Below are 25,652 nucleotides of genomic sequence, written 5' to 3' on the forward strand. Positions count from 1 at the left end.
AAAGCTCTAAGAGTCCCGCTGAAGACCAGGCTACTCCTGCCAGGGGCACTGCAGCATCCCCATTGCCTGCAGGGAAGCTTGCTAGCAGCAAGCTGAAGATGGCCTCTTTGCTGCTGAGCTACAGAGAAGGAAAAGCACTCAAACATCAGTTAACTTCACATTCTTCCTACAGCTAGCAAACTACAGCTCATACTGAGCAATCCTCTGCTTTGAGTGCCTGCTACTTGCTGACCTGCCCATACTGAAATCCATAGAAAAAACACACATATTTAACCCCCCATTCATCATTTTGATTTTGATTAACTCTACAAGTGAGACACCTAAAGGCTTTAACCTTGCTTTAAGAAAACACTCCTGTCCTCTTTACTCTTTATCTTCCAATAGGAAATCCAACAGAAGAGGTTTTGCATTACCTCTCCCCTCCCACTTACTTGGTTATTTCATGGACCTCTGGAACAGCTGCCCAACATCCATCCCAAACACAGCCTGCCCAATGTACACTATGCTCTTATACAGTATACGGTAACTACAGATCATACAGCTAAAAAAAGACTATCACGTTAGAAAAACATAAAAGAAGACAAATGAAATGCTCACCCATGTCCTAGGCTCACAGAAAAAGCCTCAAAGAGAAAGATCTTCAAAGACCCTTCCCTGCTCGCAGTCAGCCCTTAAATGGGGTCTGGCAGCCAGGCTTCACCCCTTCTGGGCTCACAGCTGAATTGCCTTCACCTGCGCTCACCTCAGGTGATCAATCAGAGGTTCAGGCCTTAACTCAAGAGTTCCCATGCACCCATAAAGAGAAAACTGGTACTGGGATCTGGGTTCTTGATGTGGTTCTGTACTGACACTAAGCCACTTCAGCAGATGAGCAGGCACTCCATTTGGTGACTGCTATTTATATACAGTGAGTATCTCATGGATGCTTTTTGGAGGATCTCAGAAACACACCAGTGTTCAGCACATTACGCTTCATTCTTCCTTTCCTTTTAAGTCTATCTCTCGGGGTGTTATGTTGAGGAGCCCTGTCTTACAAAATCAATTATTCCTTAGGCAGCTCAGAAATAAAACCCAAAGTAAGCAACACCAAATGTCTGATTTACCAATAGATTGCAATCCAGCGCTAAAGAGCAGAGTCCTGGCCCTGCTTTAAATATTCATGAAGCTTACTGGTGCAAAATGCATTAAAGGTGGGAATAATGCCAGTAATGCACGATCCTCTTAGTGACAAGAAGCTTTCACATATTAAAGCAGCAAGATGTTAAAGACTTTCAACTGAACAGTCTTTGTTTTTAACCCAGAGAAAGAGATTCACTAATGGAATGCCAAATTGCATTCACTCTTGTGATATTAGGCTGCGGAATAGGATAATAATATATGTGTGCTTTAACATGCCTCAGAAAACCTGTTATTACAGTTGGTTCTTTTCTGCCTTTTCTTTGTACCTTCCAGAAAATGTTCACATGCATATCTTAGCCCTTCGAGTTGTCTTTTATGTGGCAAAAACCCTATCAAAATCCCAGGAGTCTAGCCATTAACAGATTGGTTTTAAGGAAATGAAACGATTTAAAAATAATGGTGACACGCTACAATAGCACAATTCAGCCGAGTGACAATTGGCAATGAATAACAGGGGGGGAAAAAAAAAAGAAAAGAAGAAAGAGTTAAACCAGAGACAAGGGACTGCGAAATAACAGACTGTGGCAATGCAGAATAATGTTAATTGTCGCTTTAAATCATCAGCAGCCCAACCACATCTGCTATCACACCTGTGCTCTCCCTTCTGATCTACCCTGACACCCAGCTATAGCAGGCAGTCAGCCAGCCAGCCCTGCATCTCCAGCTCTGAGCTTTGGCTCTGCTGCCAGCTCGCATCCCCCTCACCTACAGCAGACCTGGCACAGATCCTACGAGCCCTGAGGGATGGGGACACTGCTGCTGCGGGGCTCATCACCACCTAACAGCAGCTCCCAGGGAGCTCCTGTCCTCATTTGGACTTTCAGGTAACCCCAGTGGATGGGAACCCCGCTTACTTCTGAAATTAGACAAGCAGAAAAGCACAGATGGAATAATAAACTGCAATTCTGCTTCCCACTTAATCCAGTGGAATTTTTCCATGTGCTGAATCTTTGCAGGGACAGGGAGAAGTGCATCAGGGTGAGACTATCTGGTGTCGAACACGGAAATTCAATTAATGTACCTTTTGAAAGAGGGATCTGGGTTCCCCACACACGGCCTGCTTTTATTGCAGAAATGAGAATAACAAAGAACTAACGCCCAGAAGGCTCATTTTTAGAAAGACGCTTATCCACGACTAATCATGGGGCAGAGACAGGAAAGCAGGGCTCCGTTACGGCACATGAAGTTGTTTACTTCAAAGCAGCCCTTTAACAGGCTTTGCACGGTCTTTTTTACTTCTGGATAGAAATCTGCTTTGCTGCCTTTTAGCATCCTCCCAGCAAATGCCCTTCCCTGCTCCCCGCCCTGAGCTGCACCTTCCCCTGCAGAACGGCCGCCTGTCAATATAGATTGAGAACTTCAGCTCCCGCAGTTACTGCGCCGCTCTGCATAAGCTGAGCTGTTTGGAAGGGGAGGAATTAGTTGCAGAAGCTGCAGTGAGAATGTTGCTGGGCTAAGTTGGAGCTGGCTCCTTTATCAAGCTATTTCTGGAAAAAAAAAATAAACACCGCTCCTCAGTGCTTGTGATTAATAATGTTATCTGGTAGCTAATTTTATTCCTTACCCCTCTCTTCTGCCGCCTTCCAACTTGCAAGTGCACTTAATTATGAAAACATGAGCACTAGACTGTGGATTTTGATGTATTAATTTTACCATGGCTTTTTTTTCAGCACTGCACCACCAAATCCCTCAAGGATAACTGGTCAAGGAGACACTGAAATTCCAACAGCAGAAGTCACTTCCTTAAACCAAGTCAACATTAAGCATTATCTTCCATACAAATTTCAATGCAAACTGTATCGCATACTGCAGATTTCAACTGCAAACCAAGATGCATCATGCTCTGGTTTTTGAACACCCGGATTTCTCTTGATGCCTGGAGCCAGAGCTAGACTTCTGTGGCTCGTTTGCTTGGTAATTTATAAAGATTGGGCTCAGAAGTCTCAAGAGGCCTGGCAAGACCAAAGCAAAATGAGCACGATTCGATCACCATACCCCTAAGTGTCTTTACTGTGGTCACAGATGCCCTGCCTGGAGGGGCCTGCTGCCCAACGCTGCCCCCAGTTATCACGTTCCCCATTCATCCCTTCGTTCCTCCATTCTCCTTTGCTCTGCTCCTACTATATGTGTCAGAGTTCAGGCAATACCACTTTATGAATATCTCTGTATCCATCCTTCAAACAGCAGCGGCCTTCAGCTTCAGGAGCAAAGCTTAGATCAACAACTAATGTTAGCAAGATTATTCTGATGCCTTTCAAAGTTTGTATCAATTACTTAGATAGAATTACGAAAATATAAGGCTTGACATTGAGGTTGTGTTAGAAATACAACTGTATGGATAGCTGCTTTTTTCATCAGCTGGCTGCTCCAAAATTACAATGAAATGATTAGCTGAAGGTTGACATACTACGAGCTGTTTGCATTGTACCTGGGCAAACTGACAAATCCAACCAAATATTCTAAGCAGACAGAATCATTTCCCTTCAGCTTTACGTGACTGAGGTTTAAAACAACAACCAGGAAAGAGCAGTTTTACAACCTCTTTCCAAAAATAAAATATAGATTTATGCTAAGAAGAAAACTGCAAACTCCATTTGCCATCTCTAACATTTGAGGGTTAGGTGTTGGACTCCGGCAACCAGGAAAAAGAGAGACAGGTTTCCCAACACTGCTAATGCCACACACAACTTAACACAATGATAATATTAATGATACTTTTTAACTGGAAAAGATGTAGGTCAATTAGTTTTCCCAGTTCTGTTTTTAATGGGGAATAAAGCCATAAAATCCCAGATGGAGTAACATAAGTTAGAATAGCAACAAAATGGACAACTGGACTTCATCTAAATTGTGCATATTCCAAAATCACGAACATTTTCTCAGCTTAATAGCCACTGTGGTCACTGTCTAATGAATCTCTGGGTGCAAAAAATGAAACGTCTAATACTTTTAATGCTTTCTAAACCACAGCACCTTTAAATAATACAACATGGATTATAATAAAAGAGTAGACCAAATTACTGTACCAAACGTCCTCTGCATCTTCGTCACACTCTGCCCCGAACTGGCAAATGTCACAGGTCGATGTCTCTTTTTGATTGGTTTCACCTGAGCCTTCATTGACTGTTGGATGGAAAGAAAAAGAACATACATTAGTAAAGGCAAAATGCAGCAAAGCACTTATGTCTAGAATAAATCTGTTCACCACGTCATCTGAATGTGATGCTCACAATGCCCATCTTGGCCAACAGGCAGCATTTTTGTGTGAGCCCAACACAGAGATTTCCTTGTCGCTCTGCAGGAAATTCCCTGGGTTACAAAGTGAAAAGAAAGAAGGGGCAAAACTCCCCTTCCCTCACCCTTCCAACCCCCCAGCCTTGGAGCTCAACATCCCCACCTGCCCCCTCCAACAGAGCATCCCACAAGTCCCCATTAGTTCCTTTAGTTCCGCAACTAAGGGCAGAAGATCCAACAAAAAAAGACCTGCGTTCATACACAAGCATGCAAGCACCTTTTGCTGTCTTTCAAAGACCGCTGTTTTCTAGCAAGCCTCAGCACCCAATGATACCCATCAGATGGCTGCAGTATGATTACACCAGCCTGGAAGGCAGATAGCAGTCAGCCCCAATGGACAATGCTATGTGCAGAAATGCCCTGTGCACTCATGCCTTTCTTCCATTTGGTGCAGGGTTACTGCACACTCTGGACAAGTTATTTAACCTCTGCTCCAATCCCTATTTGTAAAATGGGGAAAATGATGCTCTCTGATGATAATAAGAGAGGAAAAAAATGTTTTGTCCTATTTATCTCTCATCTTTATACCTGTAACTCTCATGTACCAAAAAAAAAGAGGAACCTCAGAAGTCATACTCTGGCTTTTTGTTCTGAACTGCCAGGGTCTGGGATATGTAATTTCTGCTTCCTTAGATGACTCAGGAACTCATTATGTTCCCACCTCATACAAGCTAATGTACAAGAGTGGACAGAGTGTCCAAGTGCCTCCCACCATTAGCATCTCCATGGCCACGTGTGTCATCCTGAACCTACGGCACCAGGAGCTCATGCTGCTGTACAGCTCTCCCCATTTCTCTGCAGCCACTCCCAGGCCTGCTTTTTTCATTGATTTTTTATTCTTTTTTTTTTTTTTTCCTTTTTCTATATATAGAAATCTCTTTTTCTGAAGAGACAACTTTGACAGCCACTCTTGGCCAAGTATTTCCAGTGGTTAAGGTATTTGGCAGGATACATGATCCAGATTGATCAAGTCCTACTGCTGCACTGTGCCACAGTTCCTCTTTCTGCACAAGCAGAATGGAATCTTTGGCAGACACGCTGGGAGCAGTAACAAATGGCTGCATGCAAAGCACACAGAGACCTACAGTCAGAGGACTTTGCCTGACTGCCACGCACTCCTCACCCACCAGGAATATGCGAGCTGCTCCAGCCAAGGAGCGTGAATAAATTCTTTAAGGCAATGAGCTATCGTTTCTTTAGTTTGCTGTTCTGCACACCACTTCTATATTTTCTTTGAGTTAAAAACATGCAACCTATTCTTGCCACCCTCTTACGTTTCTACTAATAGGAATCCAGCAGATATGAGCTGAGTGGGGATTTCACATAGGCCCACATCACAAACAAAACAAAATAGCTACTGAAGTCATTCAAGTAAATAATGGGAAAGATTCAGTAAGTGATTTGGAGGAGAACATGCAGAATTGGCTGCAATGCAGTTCCGAATTTCTGCTGAACAGTAACAGGTAACTCCTCCATGTTCTTTGAAGAAGCTCTGCGTGCAGCATTCCAGTGTATACAGTGTCATTAAATGCCCAAGCATGCTGCAGTCTTGATTACTGAAGACAGCTGCTTCTCTCTCTCTCCTCTCCCTAGCACCTACAGATAACATTATTATTTACCTTTCCTCAAGGTGTGTTTTCTCTTCCTACACAAACATGCACATCCGCACGAGCACCCGCGCCCACAGTCTGCCAGACACAGAGCTTTGCTTTCTGCATGCTGCGCAGGTAAGCGCCTCGATAAATGCGGACATCTTAGAGTTATTTTCCTGCTGCTTTTCAGCCTGAGGACTAGCAGATGCGTTTTTTCTAAGGTGACTCTTCTCCTTTCCATTCCTTGCTACATCGCTGATCTGTGCTTGCTTTCATAACCCAACCAACAAGGAATGTTGGTGGGAATAATGCAGCTTGTGTATTCCTCTTGCTAAAAATGTAAGGAGCGGGATTCTTTTCAGTTTGTTTCTTTTCATGCAAGTTATAAAGTTCTCAAATTAGCAACAAGGGACATGTGGCACCTTGCCGATGGATTGTGCTCTGAGGAGCCAAGGGTTGTGCAAAGGGGAGTTGCAGAGAGCCACGAGGGAGAGAGGCAATTAGGTGGCAGAGTGCTGAGCCCAAGCTGACATCTGGGGCCTCTTAGCCTGCACGACTGCACAACACAGCTTCTGGGGGAACTCACTGCATAAAGAGGCCCGGAGTCTTGTTTTTACACCCCCTGCGGTCCCAGATGTGCTGTATATTTCCTTACATAGCCCAACCAGCAAGTAGCTGCAGGGACAACCCGGTCTTCTTTACCTAATAGCAAACATGTCTCCTACCAGGGCTGGCTTTTACAGATGACCCAGCTAACTCTCAACTGTGACAATTATAAGTGACAAATGTCAGCATTCTGGTCACGTGCAGAAAATACGACATAATTAATACTTGTATACTTGACTTGTCGCAGTGGGATGTCTTAGCAATCGCTGAAAGAAGAACATCAAAGAAAATGGCTCTAGATCATTCTAATAGGAAATCCACTCGGTTCTCAGCTATAAAATCTAAGCAATAACTAAAATCACATGAAGATTAGGGTCGATGGCCATTTTGGAATGAAAGATAACGTGTAAATTAAACTGTGGAGGAGGAGAAGAACAATAATCTCCAGAGCAGCTGAGGTGATCCTGTCACACGCTTCAGTATTAACAGGATTGCTCTGGACGAGTGACAAGGAGAGCAGGCAAAGCGAGAAGGCTCTGAGAAACGAGGGCAGGGAACCAGCAGAATTTACTAAATGTGTCAGAACAAACACTACCTGCTTCTCTTCCAAACAGCTAAACCACCTCACAAATGAGACCAATAAAAGCCCAGATGCTGCGAGTGACTTCCTTCTAATCAATAAGCCCTTTTTCCTGAAAGCATTAGCTCAGTCAAAACCTGCAAAGTGAGAAAAATGAAGGGTGCGAAGCAGGGGGTGGACTCTGCTCTCAAAGCCTGGCAGAGGCTCAGAACAACATTATGGTCAAAATGAAAAGTAAATGCTCTACTGTGTCGGTAATAAATCCCAACTCTGACACATCGCATTCTACTTTCCTCCCGCTGCCTGTCTCCACCTCAATAAATATACACTTACTCTCCCTTGCACACACAAACACGCTGGAGCAATCACACGTAGCACGATGAAGTTGTGCCTCCAACCAGCAGAGGCCCTGACACAGAACTTCTCAAGGAGAGCCGCCGTGTTTGCCTTTGCATCAGCGGGCACCTGGTTGGGTTCTTCAAGCCACCAAGGCTCAGCCCTAGAAATCACCTCTCCATTAGGGATGAGCAAACTCCTTAAGTCACAGCAAGGCTCAAGACTGAGCACGCTGCCCAGGACAGCAAGCAATGTTTCACAAGGTTTTAGTGCTCCGGGGCTTACCTTGGGTGCCTCCATGTTGCCTTTCTGAGCCAAGTGCTGGGAAGGGCTGGGCTGAGCTGAGCTCACGCACATACACGTGCAAGGTTTGCAGGATGGAACTAAAGTGATCCAGCCAGCTAAGATCACTGATAAACCACACTCTTATCTCCTTTCTAAAGAGCATGCAGATACAGCCAGGCACCACTTTGATGCCAATCAGATTCAATTTGCAGTGTTTTCCAAATCTCATACATCTCCTGGGACTCTCGGATTATAACTTTCTTAACCTCACAGCCTGTGGATTATCTTGATGAAGACCTCAGTTTCTGTTTGCATTTCTTTTGAAAGATAGGGCTAAGTTTTAGGGCTGTGCAGAAAAAATGTGTGAGTATAATAAATACCATGAAGTTTATCATTTTAAAAACTCATTATTTTTATAGGGCCAATTCATGGTTCTTCAGTAACATGTACTGCTGCGTTTATGCCCAACAGCAGAAAAGCACTTCTCAAACAGAGCTCATGCTGTGCTGAGCTCACCTGTGCCTCGCGTTAAAGGCTCCACTTCTGCCATGGCTGCGGTGCTATTAGGACCAGAAAATAGACCTTGAGATGCACCTTGAGTTCTGATAGTAACTACTACCAGAAATGCTTCACGTGATCATCTTTCTTTTTACCTCCCATCTTCCTTTCTTTCAAGCCCTCCTTCCAACAATCTTTCGGCTTCCTTCTATTCCCCCACAGCCCGTTACTCATTTTCAACAAGGAAACTAAGATGTGATGCGGTAGATTTTCAATAAATGCTTACAAAAAGCCCCTCAGCATCAACCACCTCCCCTGAGCTCAAGATGAACCACCTTTCTTGCACAAGAAGGGCCTTTGGCAGCCTTTGGCTGGCTCCCATCTCCCGCGACATGACTCGTGTTTATTAGCAGCCTTGTTGCACCCACCTGGGAGATCAGTGCTGACCAAAAGCCCTGATTGGACTCATTCTTGTCTTTTTCTTTCACTTACATGTGCACATCTGTGCCTAGCGATGGGAGAGGAGACTCGTTAAATAATGTGAAATATATGATTTACAAATTCCTCTTCACCTCCTCTTTAGCGAGTAACGAGACATTGGCTTAACAACACACATACGTGGTTTCAGAGGAGCAGGACTGTTCCTCTGCATCTATCTGATGGCAATTCACTCCTTTCAGCAGGTGCGACTGGAGGTTTCCAAGAGCACCTGGCTCTGAAGTCAGGACGTGACCCTCTCTCTATGGACCTGCGCAGGGACTTGCCTGTATTTGTACAGCTGTAGCCAGGAGGGAACACATTCAGTTCTTACTCTAAGTTTATTTATTCTAAATCAACAGTGTTTGCTTGTTTCTGTCTTGTGTGTGTCCCCACTGCTCCCACGGTGCGTTTGATAAAAAATTAAATATGATGAGTCGAGGCCAGTTTCTCCTGGCAAATACCTCTAATGGCATTTCAAAAGGAATGGCTCGCTGAATAAAATCCTATTGTAGGCTTGCTGAATGCTGACATGAAACAGCTGTGATTACTGCACCCTTGTGCGTTCCCCCTACAAAACTCGATGTTTGCCTGGTGCATGTGGGATGCCAGCATCTCAGATTTATGAAGGTGTGAGATGACCAGCACAGACGCTGTTTGCCAGCTCAAGGAAGAGGAGGTTCATTTAATTTTGCCAAGAGCTTCCTCTCATAAACAGCTTTGAGCGAAAAGCCAAGCAGCACGTGGGGACTATTCATCTTTGCCTTGCCTTAATTTAAAGAGAAATCAAAATCACTTCCTTGCAGGAGAATTTTCAAGGAACAGATACAGCCTATTGTAAACACGCCTGCAACGCTGCCAAAGCTTTGGTGGCACCCGGCCCTGCTCTCATGTATTTCAACATGCCTGACAGCACAAACAAAGCAACCAAGTGGCCATGCACACAGCTGCATGGGTGGAATACAACAGGTCACCACACACAGCTGCTAGTAAAGGGCGTGGGAGGAGACTACCTCAGTCCTAACTGCAAGTACTGGATGATCCACTGGGATTGAAGAGAAACAGAAGAAGATAACATCTGATTCCTCCCCAAGGTAGGATAGCCTGGCTACACAGATCATTAAACCCCCACATTGCACCAAGGGAGATAGGAAGCTGCCGTCCAGGTACGAATCCAATAAGGAAAGATTCCATCCACAGTTTTACAAAGCCTACAGAAAAAAACTCAAAATGGGTGACAGTGCACTGAAAGGGTGCATTGCCAGCTTCCTGCGTGGTGGAAAGATTAACAGAAGGCTTGAATTTGAACCCATACAGCTTCTCATCTTTCAAAAGACAAAACGAAAGGAACAAAGATAAAACCTCAAAGAGCTGCACAGCATCCACTCAGTGACTACTTCAGTTTTAAGGTCTTTGTCATTTTGCTATTGATTTAAGTCTGTGTACCCTTTTGAATATTAGTATGGCTAGCAAGATAGCAACATCATACATTAAAACGTTCTTTATTCTAGAACAGATGAAACTCCCAGTGGTAAAAGAAGATTTAGGTATCTCTGAAGATTTCTTATCACTGTGCAACATAACTCTCTAATGGTTCAGTGCCTTGGAGGGTCATCTGAGATCACTTATCACATAAATCACATAGGTGGCAGGCTATAAGAGCGGAAGCCTATAGCAATTTCATGTCTTTGCTCGCAGACATCAAATCTATCTTTTAGGCAGACTATAGAGGAGATAATATGCCACTCCATTTAAGCCACTGAAGAAACTCAAATCTGGTTATTAACCAATTTTAGGAAGCTGCTCCTAGTCTTGACTGCACCACAATTACCTTGGGAAATGACTGGTTTTAAATCCGAACACACGGGCACAGGAGCCGGGCCTGGCTCTAATTTACTCTGAGGCTTCTGTAAATCACTCTAGCAATGGAAGGCGGTGTCACAGCGAGGGAAGTCCAATTTACTTTATGTCCCATTTACATAATCAGGGCAGTGTGAAGTGGCTCACGGTAAAAATGAGTCGAGTCTACCTTTCTCTGAACTCCGTGAGGGCAGTGCAGCGTTCTTCTCCCACCCAACTCTTCTTTCATTTTACATTAATTTCTGTTTATCTCTGTGGCGCTAATGCAAGGTATACACGCACTGAACTGAGCAGTCCGGGGCTTGGAGTGGAGAAGATACTCATACCTGTGACAACCTCATACCCTGGGATGAGGTCTCAGAGGGAGGTGCCTACTGCAAGGCTATGCCCTTCTGAAAGGGAACCACAGGTGGACTTTAGTTGGCTCCTTCCCCCACCAGCTCTGTCAGCAGCCTGCATGTGGAGAGCAATCCCCAGTGCACTCCTGGGCACCTCCTGGCAGTCCCTGCCCGGGAATAATTTCTTGTTTGAGCAGTATCCCTAGGCCTTGACTTTCACCTCAGAGCTGAACCTCTAAGCTGGCACAGCCAGGGCTCAGCCCTGTGTTCGCCTGCTTCTCTGCAGGTGAAGCAAGTAAAAGCTTGCAAACCTTTGAGTCCTGCAGAGGGTACAAGTTTCGTGCAATGTAGCTCCAGTCTTTTATATAACACATACATTGCAGCATTTAACTATGTGAAAATGTCTGGTAGTAAGATGGAAAAAATCAGCATAAGTCAGTTTTTCTTCTTTCTAACTGTTAGCTGTGGGCAAGCTGAGGCACTGTGTGTACAGCACCATTACTGGCCATTGCACTCCTTGTTCCGCATGACCACGTACAGGAAAACAACCCAGACCCAACTAACAGGGCACACAGGATGAGAGCAGCATGTCAATCTCTGCCTTCACACAAGCAGAGAGTGCAGATCCATTTACACCAGAGTGATGTTGCCCCCCGAGTACAATTTTACAGCTGTGTTTATGATGGAAGGAGAGCCATATGGTATGAAAGGTTTAAACACTTAGTCTCACTTGATTTCAATACACTTCATATACAGAAAATCAGAAGCCCAGCAGGAAAACACACAATTTCACTGTCACTTAGTCCTTTGTGAGCTTGCACAGACCTTAGTCACCTGGAAAGTCTTCCAGGATGGGAAGGACGCCCTGACAGGCTCAGCAGCCGCTGAGCTTAAGCTCTCCAATGGCTGTGGGGCAGTGTTAGCCCAAAACCGACCCCATAATCACACCCCACTCCCCACCTTACCAAAGGCATGGCCAGCACAGAGGGGACCTCGGCATGTGGACGCCTCCCATCCCCATCTCCTCCCTCAGCCTCCAAGCAAGAGGCTGGTGGTAGCGCGCTTTGCAAACATGCTCCTTCTCATTAATATTGATTCACCCACACAAACACTTTAGCTATATTCGCTGATTGCATTACCATTGCAGAAGTGCAATTAACAAATTAAAAGGGAGGACTGTGATTCAGTTTAATTTGGGGGAAAGTTTTACTTTGAAAAAAAATGAGTCTGATGTTTGAGGATCATTCCCCTTTGCTACTTATTTTAATGCCTTGGACGAGCCTTAAGAGCAATGCTCTCATGAAAAACTAAACAAATAAAAGAAGTCCTCCATGCAACACCAAATGCTAGAATGCAAATGGATGCACATCACCAATGCGAGGGGAATGGGGAGGCACCAGTTGGAAGCCATTTGGACTGCTTGGAGAGCACCAGCCTGTTGGCCAGCACTTAGAAGTGACACAGACTGCACAATCAATCCCGGAGCGAGCAAATGCCACAGGTATCTGTGGAGGAGGGAAGGGAAGAGCGTCTGCACTCGCTGCCATTCTAGATGCTGGCATGATAAAATAAATCAGCAAGTTGTCAAAGCTTCCGAGCAGCAGCCGGACTGCTTTTCTCTCCAAAAGCCAACAGAGCACATTATGGAAGAATGGCCACAAAATGATACCTCCCTTCCCTCCCATCTCCTCCGAAAAATATCTTTCAGGTGATCTAATATTATGAGAAACCATAATCATTAAGGATTGATCATGCTAATATAATTTTCTGGATGGCTTATTAACCTACTCAGACATGTTTTTCTCTACTTCCCTTCATTAGCGACAGCAATAATTAGGTAAGGCCAGAGTAGCAAAATTGATCATCTGCTGCTGCCGAAGGGGACAGAGAATGTATCGTGGACATTTAGCGTAATGTTCTCCGAACTCCAGATGCATTCATTACGTTTAGTAACACAGCTATTTCCCACCTTTAATAGAAGGAACCCATTAGTGTGGGTAGACTGGCAGAGGCTTGGTCCCTTCCAACCCAAATCACTCTATGTTTCTCTCTCTGCTAGCACAGCGAGCTCGTGTAAGCTCGGGATCAACAAAGGCAGTGCTGATGAATACTTCCATTTCTTTACCATTCCAGCAGCTGGCTTTCCTGAGCTTCCCCTGCGCATGTAAGCAGTAGGCAGCTCTCTGTAGATAACAGCATTAAAGGGAGCTGCAAAGAGTTGACATTACAAACCTGGCACTCCGATGTCACGCCGCACAAACAGCGAGAGGGAGGATCTGCCGGAGTGAAAGCCAGAGATAATGCCAAAAGCATAAACCCAACACATTGACCTTATTTTAGCCCAAACAGTTTAACACTAGGATATTTAGCACAAAAATGTCGAGAGCACTCTTTATTCCACGCACACACGGATGTTTTCTTTAAATATGCAATTGACTTGATATCTGCAATCCCCCCTCTTCAGACGCAAAATCCAAAATAATGATTATATCAGTCATTGCTTAATACATTCAACTGTGGCCCTGATTTTCATGCATGAATGGTCATTTACATATCATTACCCATAATGCCTTCCACTTGGATTTCTCCCTCTAAATAGAGTAATACATTTAAAGTCGTCATTCTAAAACAACAAAAAAAACCTGCTTAAAAGGGGGACTTGGGTTTCTCGTTATCTTATCTGTGCTCTTAGCAGCTAATAGACCAGAATATTAAAATGGAAAAGTCTCAAGCGTGTGTGACAACCTCTCCAGTGAGAAGATCTTACAGGAGAGCCAATTACCGAGGGATTTCTCTGAACTTCGGAAACGCAGATAAACACCAACAGAAAAGCCAAAGCAAACCAATCAGAAGCAAAACAGTCATTAAAATATGCTCTTCTATTTTCCCAACACGAGCCCTCGTTGGGGGCAACACTGCATGGGGAGTGGCATCCCCTCAGGCGTTGGCTTGGGGCTTCTCCTGCTTGCCTCTAATACTCAGCCCCCTGGTATTCACAGCCAATTTTACATCTTTTATGCAATTAATAAATAATGGAATCCTCACTGGCAGGCAATAGAGTGTGGGTTTTTCTAAGAGCGAAGAGACAAAGGGTGCAAGCTGTATTTGCTTTAATGAGCAGTGAAGGAAAGAGGTATTCACCCAGAGGACTTAAGATCCTGCAAACGGTGTATTGCCATCAGCGCTGAGAGAGTATCAGGTTAATGCTTTCTTAAATTGAAATCCAAGGCAGAGCGAGAACAATTATTTAGCGGAAACTCGGACCTACAAGATATTGGGGCGTGTGAGATGCTACCCTTTGACAGAGAGGGTAAACAATTATCTCAGTTATTTTCTTAACAGAATGGCTGGACATCGCAGCAGAAAACAGAGGATGCTCACGGGAGGCAATTCAGTCAGGCAAAAGCCGAACCCCGCTCCCTGATGAACTGGAACCCAGCTGGTTCCATGCTGTGGAAGCTGTCAGCACCTACCTCATGGGGATAGGAGAGGTCAGAACAGGACAACTGCTGGAAACATATGTGCCATGCAGAAGGAACTCTACTCCTTGTTTTATTCTGGGCTCCCAAAACCAAATCAGCGTTTTGGCTACTCTGATGCCTATCCACTCCCTGCCTCTTTGGCATGTTTATAGCCCGTTCTCATCCTGCTCTGCTGGATGCCAGCGTGGCTGCGTGCAAGGAAATGCCCCAGCAGAGCACTGAGAAAGGGGCAGCCAGATTAGCAGATCCTAAGGCAGAGCCACAAGGGTGCCACAACCCACAGAACATGCAGTGAGCTCAGGGGAATGGAAAGTTTTACTTTGGGAAAATGAAGACTGCAAAGAGACTAGTCGTCAGACATAAAAAGGAGTGTTAAAAAGGCTGCTATAAAAAGAAGGGTAATCAATTGTTCTTCACATCCACTGTTTCGGAGACAAGAAATAATTGACTTAATTTATGGCAAAGGAGATTTAAGGTAGATATTAGGGAGAAAGTCTTTCCAACTTCTAAGGATGACGATGTACTGGGCAGGGATGTGCAGCAATGAAGCAGGTGGATGCTGTGCTTCCGAGCTGGGTCTGCAACAGAGCAAGGGACAGCCTCACTGCAGCCGAGTCCAGCAGACCTGAGGATGGACTGGATTGCCATCTGATGCCACTTCCAGAACTATCTACCTATATAACTACATATCCACAGCTCTACGATCCATTTTCTGCAGGTCAGGGAATGGCTGGGCTCTAGACTGCACAACTCAATCTCATCCAAATTCCCATTTAAACTAAGGGGTGTTTTTTGGTAATGCAACTAAAACACCTTCCCAGGTACATAATGTCCACCCAGTGATGAGGCTGGGAGGTATTTTTCCGTCATCTCCAAAAGTTGCAGACTGCTGCAAAGCCAGAGGAATGGGCCTAGGACCTCTTCTGCCCTGAAGAAGCAGGGAGCTGACTGCTCCTTCTTCCTCCCCTAAAAGCAAATCTGCTTTTTTAAGACATGGTGCTTTGAAAATACCCATTCCAGCTAACCAACTTCTTTGTCCCATTTCAAAAATGTTTATTATTATTATTACTTTTTAATAGTTAAATGGGTTGCAAAATCTGGGCTAACAGAGCAATACAGGTAAATGCAGTGCAGTTCCCAGAGCGGCTGGCGATGTGTTTCCAGCCTTATCACTTGGTTTCTCCTCTCCTTCCTCCTTTGTCAGGCCCAGGGCAGAGTTATGGTGTATTTGCACGGTGATAGCACGGCCCTTCAGAAAGGAGATGTAAAATGATGAATCAGAAGGCCAGACACAGCCATCTGTCACATCCAATAAGCACGCGTGCGCTATGTGAATGCCTGCTCACTCCAGTAATTAGCTGGTAAAGCTGAATGGGCGATTCTCAGGCAGAAATGCATGAAATGCATTTTGATGCACAGAACAATTACGAATGTGACATGCAAACTTCCAGATACCTTAAAACTGTCTCTACACTTAGCTTTGGGGGAACTTGACCTCCTTAACCCTATTAAATGCAAGAGGGCACAGCAGGAGGGGGGGGAAAGAGGGAAGCGAATAAATCTCAGCAAGGCATCCATACCTTTAACATGCAACTTTTCCTTCCAAAAACTCTTAGAAGAATAGTGTGCAGTGAATTCTAATGAGAAAAAAGAGACATACAGACCAGAATAACAAACGTGTCCCATGTGACTGCTGGGAAAAATGAAGGGTCTGATTCAAGTTCTGTTCTAATCAATGGGACTCTCTCAATTACCTCTGCTAACAATCACATTAAACGCTTTGTGTTTGGTTGAGTAGAGACAGCAAGCAGACGAGAAGCAAGGAAGCCCAGCGATCCAAATGGCAGCCAGGCATCAGGTGAGTCACCTGAACTCACTATAAATGTACACGTATGAATGCAGACAGAATGCATCTAGGTGCAAACAAACTGTATGGATGCGACTTCAGCAAGGCAAAATACTTATTTCCCCTCCCCTAGAACAGGGGTCTAGACAAAAATGCAGACAGGGAAGATAGCCGAGTCCTTGAAGTATAACTAAGCACACACAGAATCACAGAATCACAGAATGACCCGGGTTGGAAGGGACCTCAAACCTAACTAAGCAGTACAGCACCACCCATGAAAGACATGCGCACTGGAAAATGCGGCTCGATTTTAACATTAACACATATTGAAATGACATTATCAGATATTGAGTATTTGCAACAGATGATAAAATGCTCTTCCTGCTCCAAGTGCTGTGCATATGTGACTTCTTTGGGTAACTGTCCTCCTGCACATAGCAGCCCGAACACACACAGTGCCATGGCGTGGGATGCAGAGCCCTATGGGGAGCAGGGAAGGCTGCCTGGCTCCTGGAGGGCTCACATGAGGCTTGCGCTTGATGTCAGCAGAGCAGAGCTGGCTACCAGCATCAGGGGACCCAGTCCTGAGTACTAACTAGGAAAGTTTCTTGGGAGAAGTTAATGAGCAAGTCTGTGGCACTGAGTGACCTGGCTTAATGGGCAGGGTGGTGATGGGTTGAGGTTGGACTACGTGATCTTTGAGGTCCTTGCAGCCTTAATGATTCTATGATTGATATGGTAGATATGGTATGTTTCTTTACGAAAGCCTTTCCAGAACAGAAGTAACATAAACCACTCATTTTAACCACTGCTTTCATGCACCTTATTTTACAATGAGTTGCTGTAAACTATCCCTGTAGTATTTTGTTGTAATTACACGCAGTAAAAGGAACAACTGGGTAATTAGCTCAGGCTCTGCAATAATATTTCCACATTAAAACGTACGTACAAGGTGCACATCTCGTGTCCACGTGTTCATCACAGGAAGAGCAAAGAATGCTCATCTGAGGGGAACTACAGTCATTGCAAAGCTCTGACAGCTACCAGAGCTCCTGCATTGCCACCATGGAGGCCGAGTGCTGCCTTTGCTCAGAGCTCTGCCACCAGCAACGCCATGTTACAAAACCAGCAGCTGGCGCTTCTAAAGGGCACCCATCCTGCTGGGAGCCCAGCAACCCCAGGAGGCAAGGATGGAAAAGGCCATTTACACACAGTTGGAGGAAAGCAGTGCTGATGCTGATGGGGGCAGAGCAGGGAAGACGGTCCCCAGGCTAGGAGGCATAACGGGGAGCTGCTGCTTTGGGCTGACAATTGTGGCTGCTCTGGAAGGTGGCACAAGCTTAGCTGTAGTTGAGTCCAGAGGGCTGCCTCTCACATTGAAGGATTTTCTGTCTTTCATGAGCGTTCGCGCTTCATTTAAGCCCTAAATAAAGCACAAATATCCCACAGGAGCAAACTTTACTCTCTACCTGTCAGAATAATTCCCTACCTGAATTAACTTGTGGATGCGCTTTAAAAAATAGACACATCTCTCTAGCATGATTACTTGCCTGCTTTATTTTCCAAACATTTTTAATACTGCTTTTCCATTTGGGACGCCAGCGGAATCGTAGTAATGGACCGAGGGGGCTCTGATTTTGTTCTGGTTTGCACAAATCCCCACAGGCACGGCTGTTAGCTTAATAGCACCTGCCTGCTTTGCAGATATATGTGCAACAAATTCTTTTAATGGGAATTTGGTATCCTCCGTTATCATCCTGCATCAGGCAGGGCTACGCCCCGAGGGGGGGAGGATGAACTTCTATGATCATAAGCCTTAGAAAAGCACACTTTAAAGAGCAAGTATGTTGTGGAGGGGCAGATGGGGGAAAAGCAAGAAGCAGCATTCGTAAATAAATGATGGGGGGATAACATGGAACAGGTAAGGTTTGTTTGGATTTTGTTCTTAGAGCAGGGGACCACTTCAGCCCCTCTCTGGGCTGCCTCAGGGGACAGTCCTGCCTGCAGCCCTGCTCCCCACCTTCAGGTCCATACAATTACCCGCGATTTCTTTGCTCCTATCTATGAGATATCATTATTTCACAGGGAGTAGCTCCTTTACATCTGAGCAGCTCCACGGCCCTATGCTGCGCGTAGCTGCTTTGTTAATGCAGCTGTTTTCCTAACAGTATTTCTGCGGTAAAACAAAATTCACACACTCTGCATCCCCTGAACAATAAACGACTTTTCAGGGGATAAAGCATAATTGCTTGGTGCATCAGGCATGATTGATCCCTCTGCATTTCCTGGTAATTACCCTCCAGAACAGCATGCATCAGACACTCCCTGCTATCAGAAGCAGTGCCTACTGTCTTGTGGTCAGGTTACTAAAATGCCCCCCACAGCACATGACCTAGAAGGCATGCAAGCATATCTTACTTAAGTGTACCTGCTTTTCTGCTTGGATTCGTATCTGATCAAAGGAAAACCAGAACTTGCTGGATATCAGAAAGCTTCCCCTCTGCTTCCAGCAGGTGTGCCTGCAGGAGGTGTGATCCTTCCCCTCCTGCCCAGCACCATCAGCACCTCACCATCTCTCCTGACACAACCAGAACAGATCGCTCTTGCTCTGAGCCGATCCCTTCCACCTGAGGTGGAAATATATTGCTGTTATTCCAGTAGTACTATGACTTCAGCTTCAATTGATGTTATTTCTGATCCTTCCAATACAGTGACAAACCTAAGCATATGTGTAAATGCCGGCCCAAATTGCTTCTGCTCTTTCAACGCTGCCAAGGTAAGAGAGTGCACCTGCTCTTTGACTGCTTCTCTTTGGAATGCTTTCAATAACAGCCAGGGTATTAAGCAGTTAAAAATGTTATAATCAACGGCACACATCCTTGCCAGGCTGTAAACATCAGGGCTTTGTGAGCTGTTCTTCACTCTTGCCACCAATACCCTAATGGATGGAGCTAAATGGTTGAACCTACTGAGCTCAAGATCACATCAAAGGTGTCATTAACAAATGCAGTAAGTTACACAGGTCCTTCCAGGAGACTTCCCATATCCTGCAGCTTATGCAAAAGCCTTTATCCCCACCCTCCCCCTTTCCCACCCCCTATGTAAGGCTTGGGAGCACAGCTGGTTGGTACACAGTGTGGGAGAGGCCAGCCCTGCCCTATGTGCTATGTAAAACACTGGATCCTGAATGGGTCTCAGGACACCAGGGCTTCTTGCCTAATTGCTTCTACAAGTACTAAGCATTGCTACTGCCTCTTACTTTGGAGTTAGATGAGAAGGAGAGAACCACAGCCTCCACCAGTTCCTGAGAACAAAGTACTCGCTCAGATCCATTTTTTCAGACTTCTTAAGTACACTTATAATTCATAGCAATTTGGTACACTGCCTGTGCAGAGGGTGACGATAATGTTTTCAGACTATTGCTAATGCATTTTCCTTCTCTTTACATATTCCAGCCCCCACACTCTTCACTGGGTTTGGGATTTTAAGTGCTTAAACTATTGTTCCTCGTACGCTCATTCTACCAAGATGACTGTCCAAAGCCAGCTCCTCTCTGCAGGTCAGCTGCTCCCACAGCTGCTGAGGGCCAGAGGAAAACTCATTGACAGTATCATGGTTCAAGCCTTGTGTTCAGACTCCTGAAGCACATGGCACACCATGCGGGCTCAGGCCAGCACGGGTCCAGCTCTGGATGCCAGCAAAGCTGCCCCGAAGTACGTTGTCTATGCTGGTACAGCCTGCCTGTGTCCATGAGGATAACATCAAGGAGAAACACAGAGAACTATCCAAAGGGAAAATAATCCTGCCATCATGCTTGGGCAGAGCTTTGGGCTTTGCTTTTATTACTCCCCTCCCAATGCAAATCTTCCCTTTTCATATTCACCCATTTTCACATTCACCCTTGAATTCTTGCTTTATTTCTCAGGGACGTGGGCAGGTCTCAGCTGCCGCAGCAGATATTAACTAGGGGATAATAAACAGGTGATCCTCTCTGGGGCCTGAAGGTTTCCTTATGTGGCATTATAAGTGCATCCAGCCAGCCTGCACAGCACACAGCACAACTTGAAAGGGCTACAGGTTGAAGCATCTCACAGCAGAATATTACAGTGGATTTAGCACTAATTCCAGCTTTATTCCTTTCCTAATTCCTGTATCACATAGCCTTATCTACACAGATAAGGCCCCTTGAAGCACACTTCCCTTGATGCATGGAAGGAAGACTTCTGTCAAAAAAATGTAAGATTTGCTTAGAAAATAAATCACAGCTGTATCTAGACCACAGACCACTCCAAACGCCTGACAGACTTCAGTGCAAGCAGTCGATGGCTCCCCATGATCGCCCACCAAAGGCACACCTCAAACAAACAAGCACTCTAACACGGTGTCCCAGTTTCAGCTGGGACAGAGGTGTTGTTTATAGCATCTGCTAGGATGCTATACTTTGGCAAATAATTGCAGTGCAGAGCTGCCTGCTGGATTAAAGCACAACATGGGGATATTTCAGCCCTTTAGAGCGTTCTATGGATGGCCACCACCACTCTCAGCACGATGTCTGCACACCATGCAGCTGACTCTCCGGCTGCAGGGGAGTATCGGTGTCCCTGCAGGCTGTCCTATTGATCCACAGCAGACTGCGTTAGCTGCCGGGCACTGGGAGATACGCAGCCTTGCAGAAAATGGCCGTATTTAATGCACACTCAGTCTACATCTTCAGGAGCCCTTCAAGCCAAATTGTAACGGCGCAAGGCATAGATCTTTTGATGTCAAATGCTGCGTGATTTTACAGCTGGCAACAAAGAAAATTTACATTTATAGTAGACAGCAACTTTCAGCCAGGAGGATTTCAAAGCACTTTACAAACTATCATTCAAAATAAAATAAAATAACGCTGAATGAAGACATTTCTGGGTTGAAATATAGAAAATATCGAGCAGAGCTACTCAGCAGCTCAGGGTAAAAGGTGAAGAATACCCCATCCAACTGAGCGTGTGCGCTGCAATTTTAGCCAGGCAGGATGCAATTACAAAAGTTGGAGGCTGGCCAAGCCACCAAGGTTAACTACTCTACTTTTTCAAAAAGTATCATGGGATTTTTCTAATGACCACAAGTTAATGATGTTGTGTCTGAAAGTCAGCACCTCTCCCCTTACAGTGGCCTTTACAATCATTTAATAGCAGCAGTCTGGTACTGGACCCAAAGAGAGAATCCAAAATCACTGCTCTCGCTGCAGGAGAAATGAAGTTCCTCTTAGAAAAATGAGATTGGAAGGCAGGAAGGGAGCTACTAGGTCCAGCTCTCCTGAATCACAATGAAGATCATACCCACAGTCACATCACTGACCCCAGAGCCTAGAAAGTTCAGTACACCTTCTTCAAGACTGGATTCAAAACTACCAACATCATAAACTTAGTGCCTTTTGCAAAAGGAGCTTCACAGGTACGTGATCAAGTCAGCTTACTAGCATCCCTCAGTACTTGAAAGTGTAATATGCACTATGTACTTTATGGTAGCTTGCTATATACATACACTTGGGCTGTGAAACTGAAGGATCTAAGATTAAATACACAAATGTTGCATTGGATTGCAATGGACTGTAATAGGAATGGATACATGGATTACTTAAGTAATAGCGGGACGCTACCAACCTGTTCTTCATTAATCCATCCAATCAGAGATACAATTAACTACGCAGTAAGAACATATCCCCGTTGACACAGTGAAAAATCACCTGTAAACCAAACATGACTTGTAAAAAACACACGAGTGGCTCATGGAGTTGAACACAATCCTCAGTACAATGTTCTTGGTGCCCTTTGCACCAATTTTCCTATCCTAGACACAGGGTAGAAACCTTCAGCTGGAAAAAACAAAAAAGACAAACCTATAATGGACCATTTTCATCTCATTCGTCACGCATGCCTTTGTTTATCTTGGCTGATGCATTACACATCACTACCTGCTAGAAAAACTGCACGTGTCAGTAAGCTTTGACAGCCACATCCACCGACCTACCGACCCAACAGAGGTTCTGCATCCGACCCTCACATACCACATTAGGACAGCTCACCCTCAGACAGCAGCATGGCTCACCATCCACGTAGCTCCGCTGAGCGTTGATCTGATTAGGTAAATGAAGTATTTTGGCTGACCTTTTAGAAAGCTATGTATTATGCTTTTCTGATGCAGGATATTAGATAAATAATCGCAACAGCCCGCGGTAGCCTGGCCTCAGAAAATCTAGTGCTCTAAAACAAACCAGTGCAAAATAAATCACGGATGGAGAAGCCAGGGCGACTTCTCAGGTGGAATAAATCAGAGCCAGCCATGAGGATCTCAGCTGCCATCAGTGATCCCAGCACCTCGCCCACTGGATCCATTTTGTGGCAATTCATTAAATACCAAGCAAACCACAAAACAGCCCCACTACTTTTAACACTTCGTGTTCAATTCTCTTTTGCCAACAGTTATTTTTTCTTGGTGCCAACACCAAACTCAGAGTAATAACGAGAACTTAAAGGAATTGACATTCACATCAAGTTAGCCAGAAATTTCAGGACTTCATAAATTTGGAAGCTATTAATAGATGCTTGAGTTCTCACTCGTTTAATTGTTTGGAGGTGAAATGGTAAATCTGATCTTTGCTCTTACATTAGCTGGAAGTGAGCATCCCTTTCTGAATATCTGTCAAGAATTTTTCATCTGCGAATTCATTTCCTGCAGATGAAAAAGCTATCTTCTGGTCTTAATACTCTGATCTTTATTTGATTAAAAAGACTCATTCAGATTCATTTCCCTGTGATACTGCATAACACCACAGTGCCCTGGCTGTTCCATCAGATCTCCCTGGAGGTCACTTCTTGCCTTCCTCAACATCCCCTAGCCCAAAGTGCTGCTGCGGCCACGTGCCCCATCTCCTTCTCAGCCCTGAAGTATGTGAAGATGTTTAAGCATGCATGCAGGGTAGCTGAGTTCTATTCAGACCGAGACTCAAAAACCTGATGTTAATATTAATCAACAACAGCTCAGGATTGTGAGTTCCTGCTGAAAACAGAGGGGTGTGCATATTCTCTTAGTTCAGATCAAGCCTTTGATGACTGAGTCACTTTCCAGCTAGACGCGCCCAAACAGAAATGAAAAGAGATTGAATCCAATGTGGCTGTTAGGACTGCCTTTCCTCCCAGCAAGGAGGGTTTTACAGCCCTGTGTTTGGAGAAAGGAAAAAAAAAATAACAACATTTATGTACCTCAGTATGAGCGCAATAACTCAACAATAACCCAGCACATCAAAAAGGAGCACACGAATGGCTCCAGGTGAAAGTCTCTGCTGTGCAGATAGCTTGTTTGCTCTGTCACTTTACCTCTCAGCCCTTCACAACAGCAGTTCTAGGGCTGGCAGAGTGAGTGGATGACCCTCAGGGTTGGCCCAACTAAAAGCAGCACAGACAGCTGTCTTCAGATACTCAGCTCTTTGCACCTGAGCGCAGCATCCAAAGGCAGCACAAACTCAGCTTATGTGTTGGAAGTCATTACAAAACTGAAGTAAACTGAACATTCAACATTTTTCTTCAAGAAAACAATATCTTTTTAAAATAAAATGGAGCTTTAAGTGCCCAAGTTTCTGTCTTTTTTCTTTCTGGATGAAATAATTTAAACTTCTCACCTAGTTGATCCTATCCATTTGAAAAATGAAAACATGAACAGAAATCACAGTATGGGTGTAACCACATCTGGAAAGCCTTGTTCCTTTTCCCCATTGTTTTTCATTAAGCCACAGCCTATTGGGTTTCTGGAAACCTTGCTGAGCTGAGCTCTCTAGGAATCATATTGTCCCAGTTCTGACTGCATCCCAAGAGTTACTGTTTCTTATTTTGGTATGAAAGGAGATGATGTAAACACTGGAGTGGTTCTGACCTTTAAACCTCCTAGCAAACAAAATATTTTTTGTCCCAGTGACTCCTCTCAGGCTTTTTGCCACAATTCATGTCTTTCTTCCCCTCACATCACCAAACAGACACTTATAGAAGGTGAAGCATGATGTGTGCCATGTATTCTTGTCTATAAAGTGAGAACAAACAACAATGCAGCTTCTATGCCATATACACACTATTTCAGAAAATGGACGTCCCACTTCCTCAGGACGAAAGAAACCTGTGCAAACCCACCACCATCCAGGGATTTTTGCAGTTCCTGCTTTTCTGCTTCACATAAGGTGGTCTTCCACCGTCCTCCCTTCTTCCTTCTGGAAGAAAGCTACCCAACAGAGATTTCAGCCCTTTCCGTGCAGTGTTATTTTCCAACACCAACAAGGCTCTTGGCCAGCACATCATTCCAAAGCCACGACTCTGCCCTTTTCCAGGAGGCTTGCTTATTTTCCCAGCTGTCTGCATGTTTGAAGCCCTGGGACTTCCCCCAACATCTAGCATTCCTTTCACACCTCTCTGGCTCTCACCACTATCCTTAGCCCACACTGTAGCCTTTGCTTTAAGACCTACAAGCAGATAACCCTTTATGACAATTCTCCTCAACATCACCTTCTGACGTGAACTGCGCTCCAAAAGAGAAACAAAATCAGAGGGAAGTTACCTTGATTGATGTGCTGTGACCACAGTCCCTTTTTACAGCTATGTTTGGATCCTGCAGTCTTTCTGCAATTACAGTCTCCACTCATTCGCATTTCTACTTATAGGATCCAGGACTTCTATTTCAGCCAGAAGGATAACAACACAGTACGGATATTAAAATAATAAACAATAAAATACTCCTACATCGATCTTCATCAGAAGACAAGCATGAATCTCTTTAGGTGTTCCCGTAGAGCGTTTCTTCTTTAGCTCTGAACTGGGATTTACACAGGAGCGTCATCTCCGATCAACGGATGTATTAGGAACCATGATTTTAATGGGTGTTTAACAGCCTGATGCATTATTTGATTTCCAAATGTAGTTAGCGTCAGACCATCATTAAACATCAAGGCAATCAGGTGGCCTCAGGGGATGTTTCCCCATAGGCCCTAATCATCACTACTGGCCCTTAAATTTCACACCAAAGTGTTAGTTCGTTCAACAACTTGCTCCATTGTGTTACAGCTTAAAGAAAAGGACAGAGGGTAATTTCATACACAAATGTGCAAGAGATTTGGTGTTCAGCTGGTGTGAAGGAGGTAATTTAAAAGCTCTTTTATCTAGATAATGTAAATATAAGAAACTTTGGCCTTCATTTATTGGGATTCAGAATCAGGTCTGGAGACCAATAATAGTTGAGCTCACAAACCATAAAGAG

The 25,652-nt window shown here is 44.7% G+C and overlaps 1 protein-coding gene across 1 annotated transcript in view; it reads right to left on the minus strand.

Moving 5' to 3' along the window:
- Positions 1-25,652, minus strand: part of TMEFF2 (transmembrane protein with EGF like and two follistatin like domains 2) — a 104,476-nt gene that overhangs the window by 38,211 nt on the left and 40,613 nt on the right. Inside the window, exon 5 of the mRNA XM_015867682.2 lies at positions 4,206-4,302. Coding sequence (XP_015723168.1) covers positions 4,206-4,302 — 97 coding nt within the window. The remainder of the gene's footprint in view (positions 1-4,205; positions 4,303-25,652) is intronic.

The sequence above is a fragment of the Coturnix japonica genome, chromosome 7 (genome assembly GCF_054131305.1).
Source record: "Coturnix japonica strain WE chromosome 7, WE-NBRP24, whole genome shotgun sequence".
Lineage (NCBI taxonomy): Eukaryota > Metazoa > Chordata > Aves > Galliformes > Phasianidae > Coturnix > Coturnix japonica.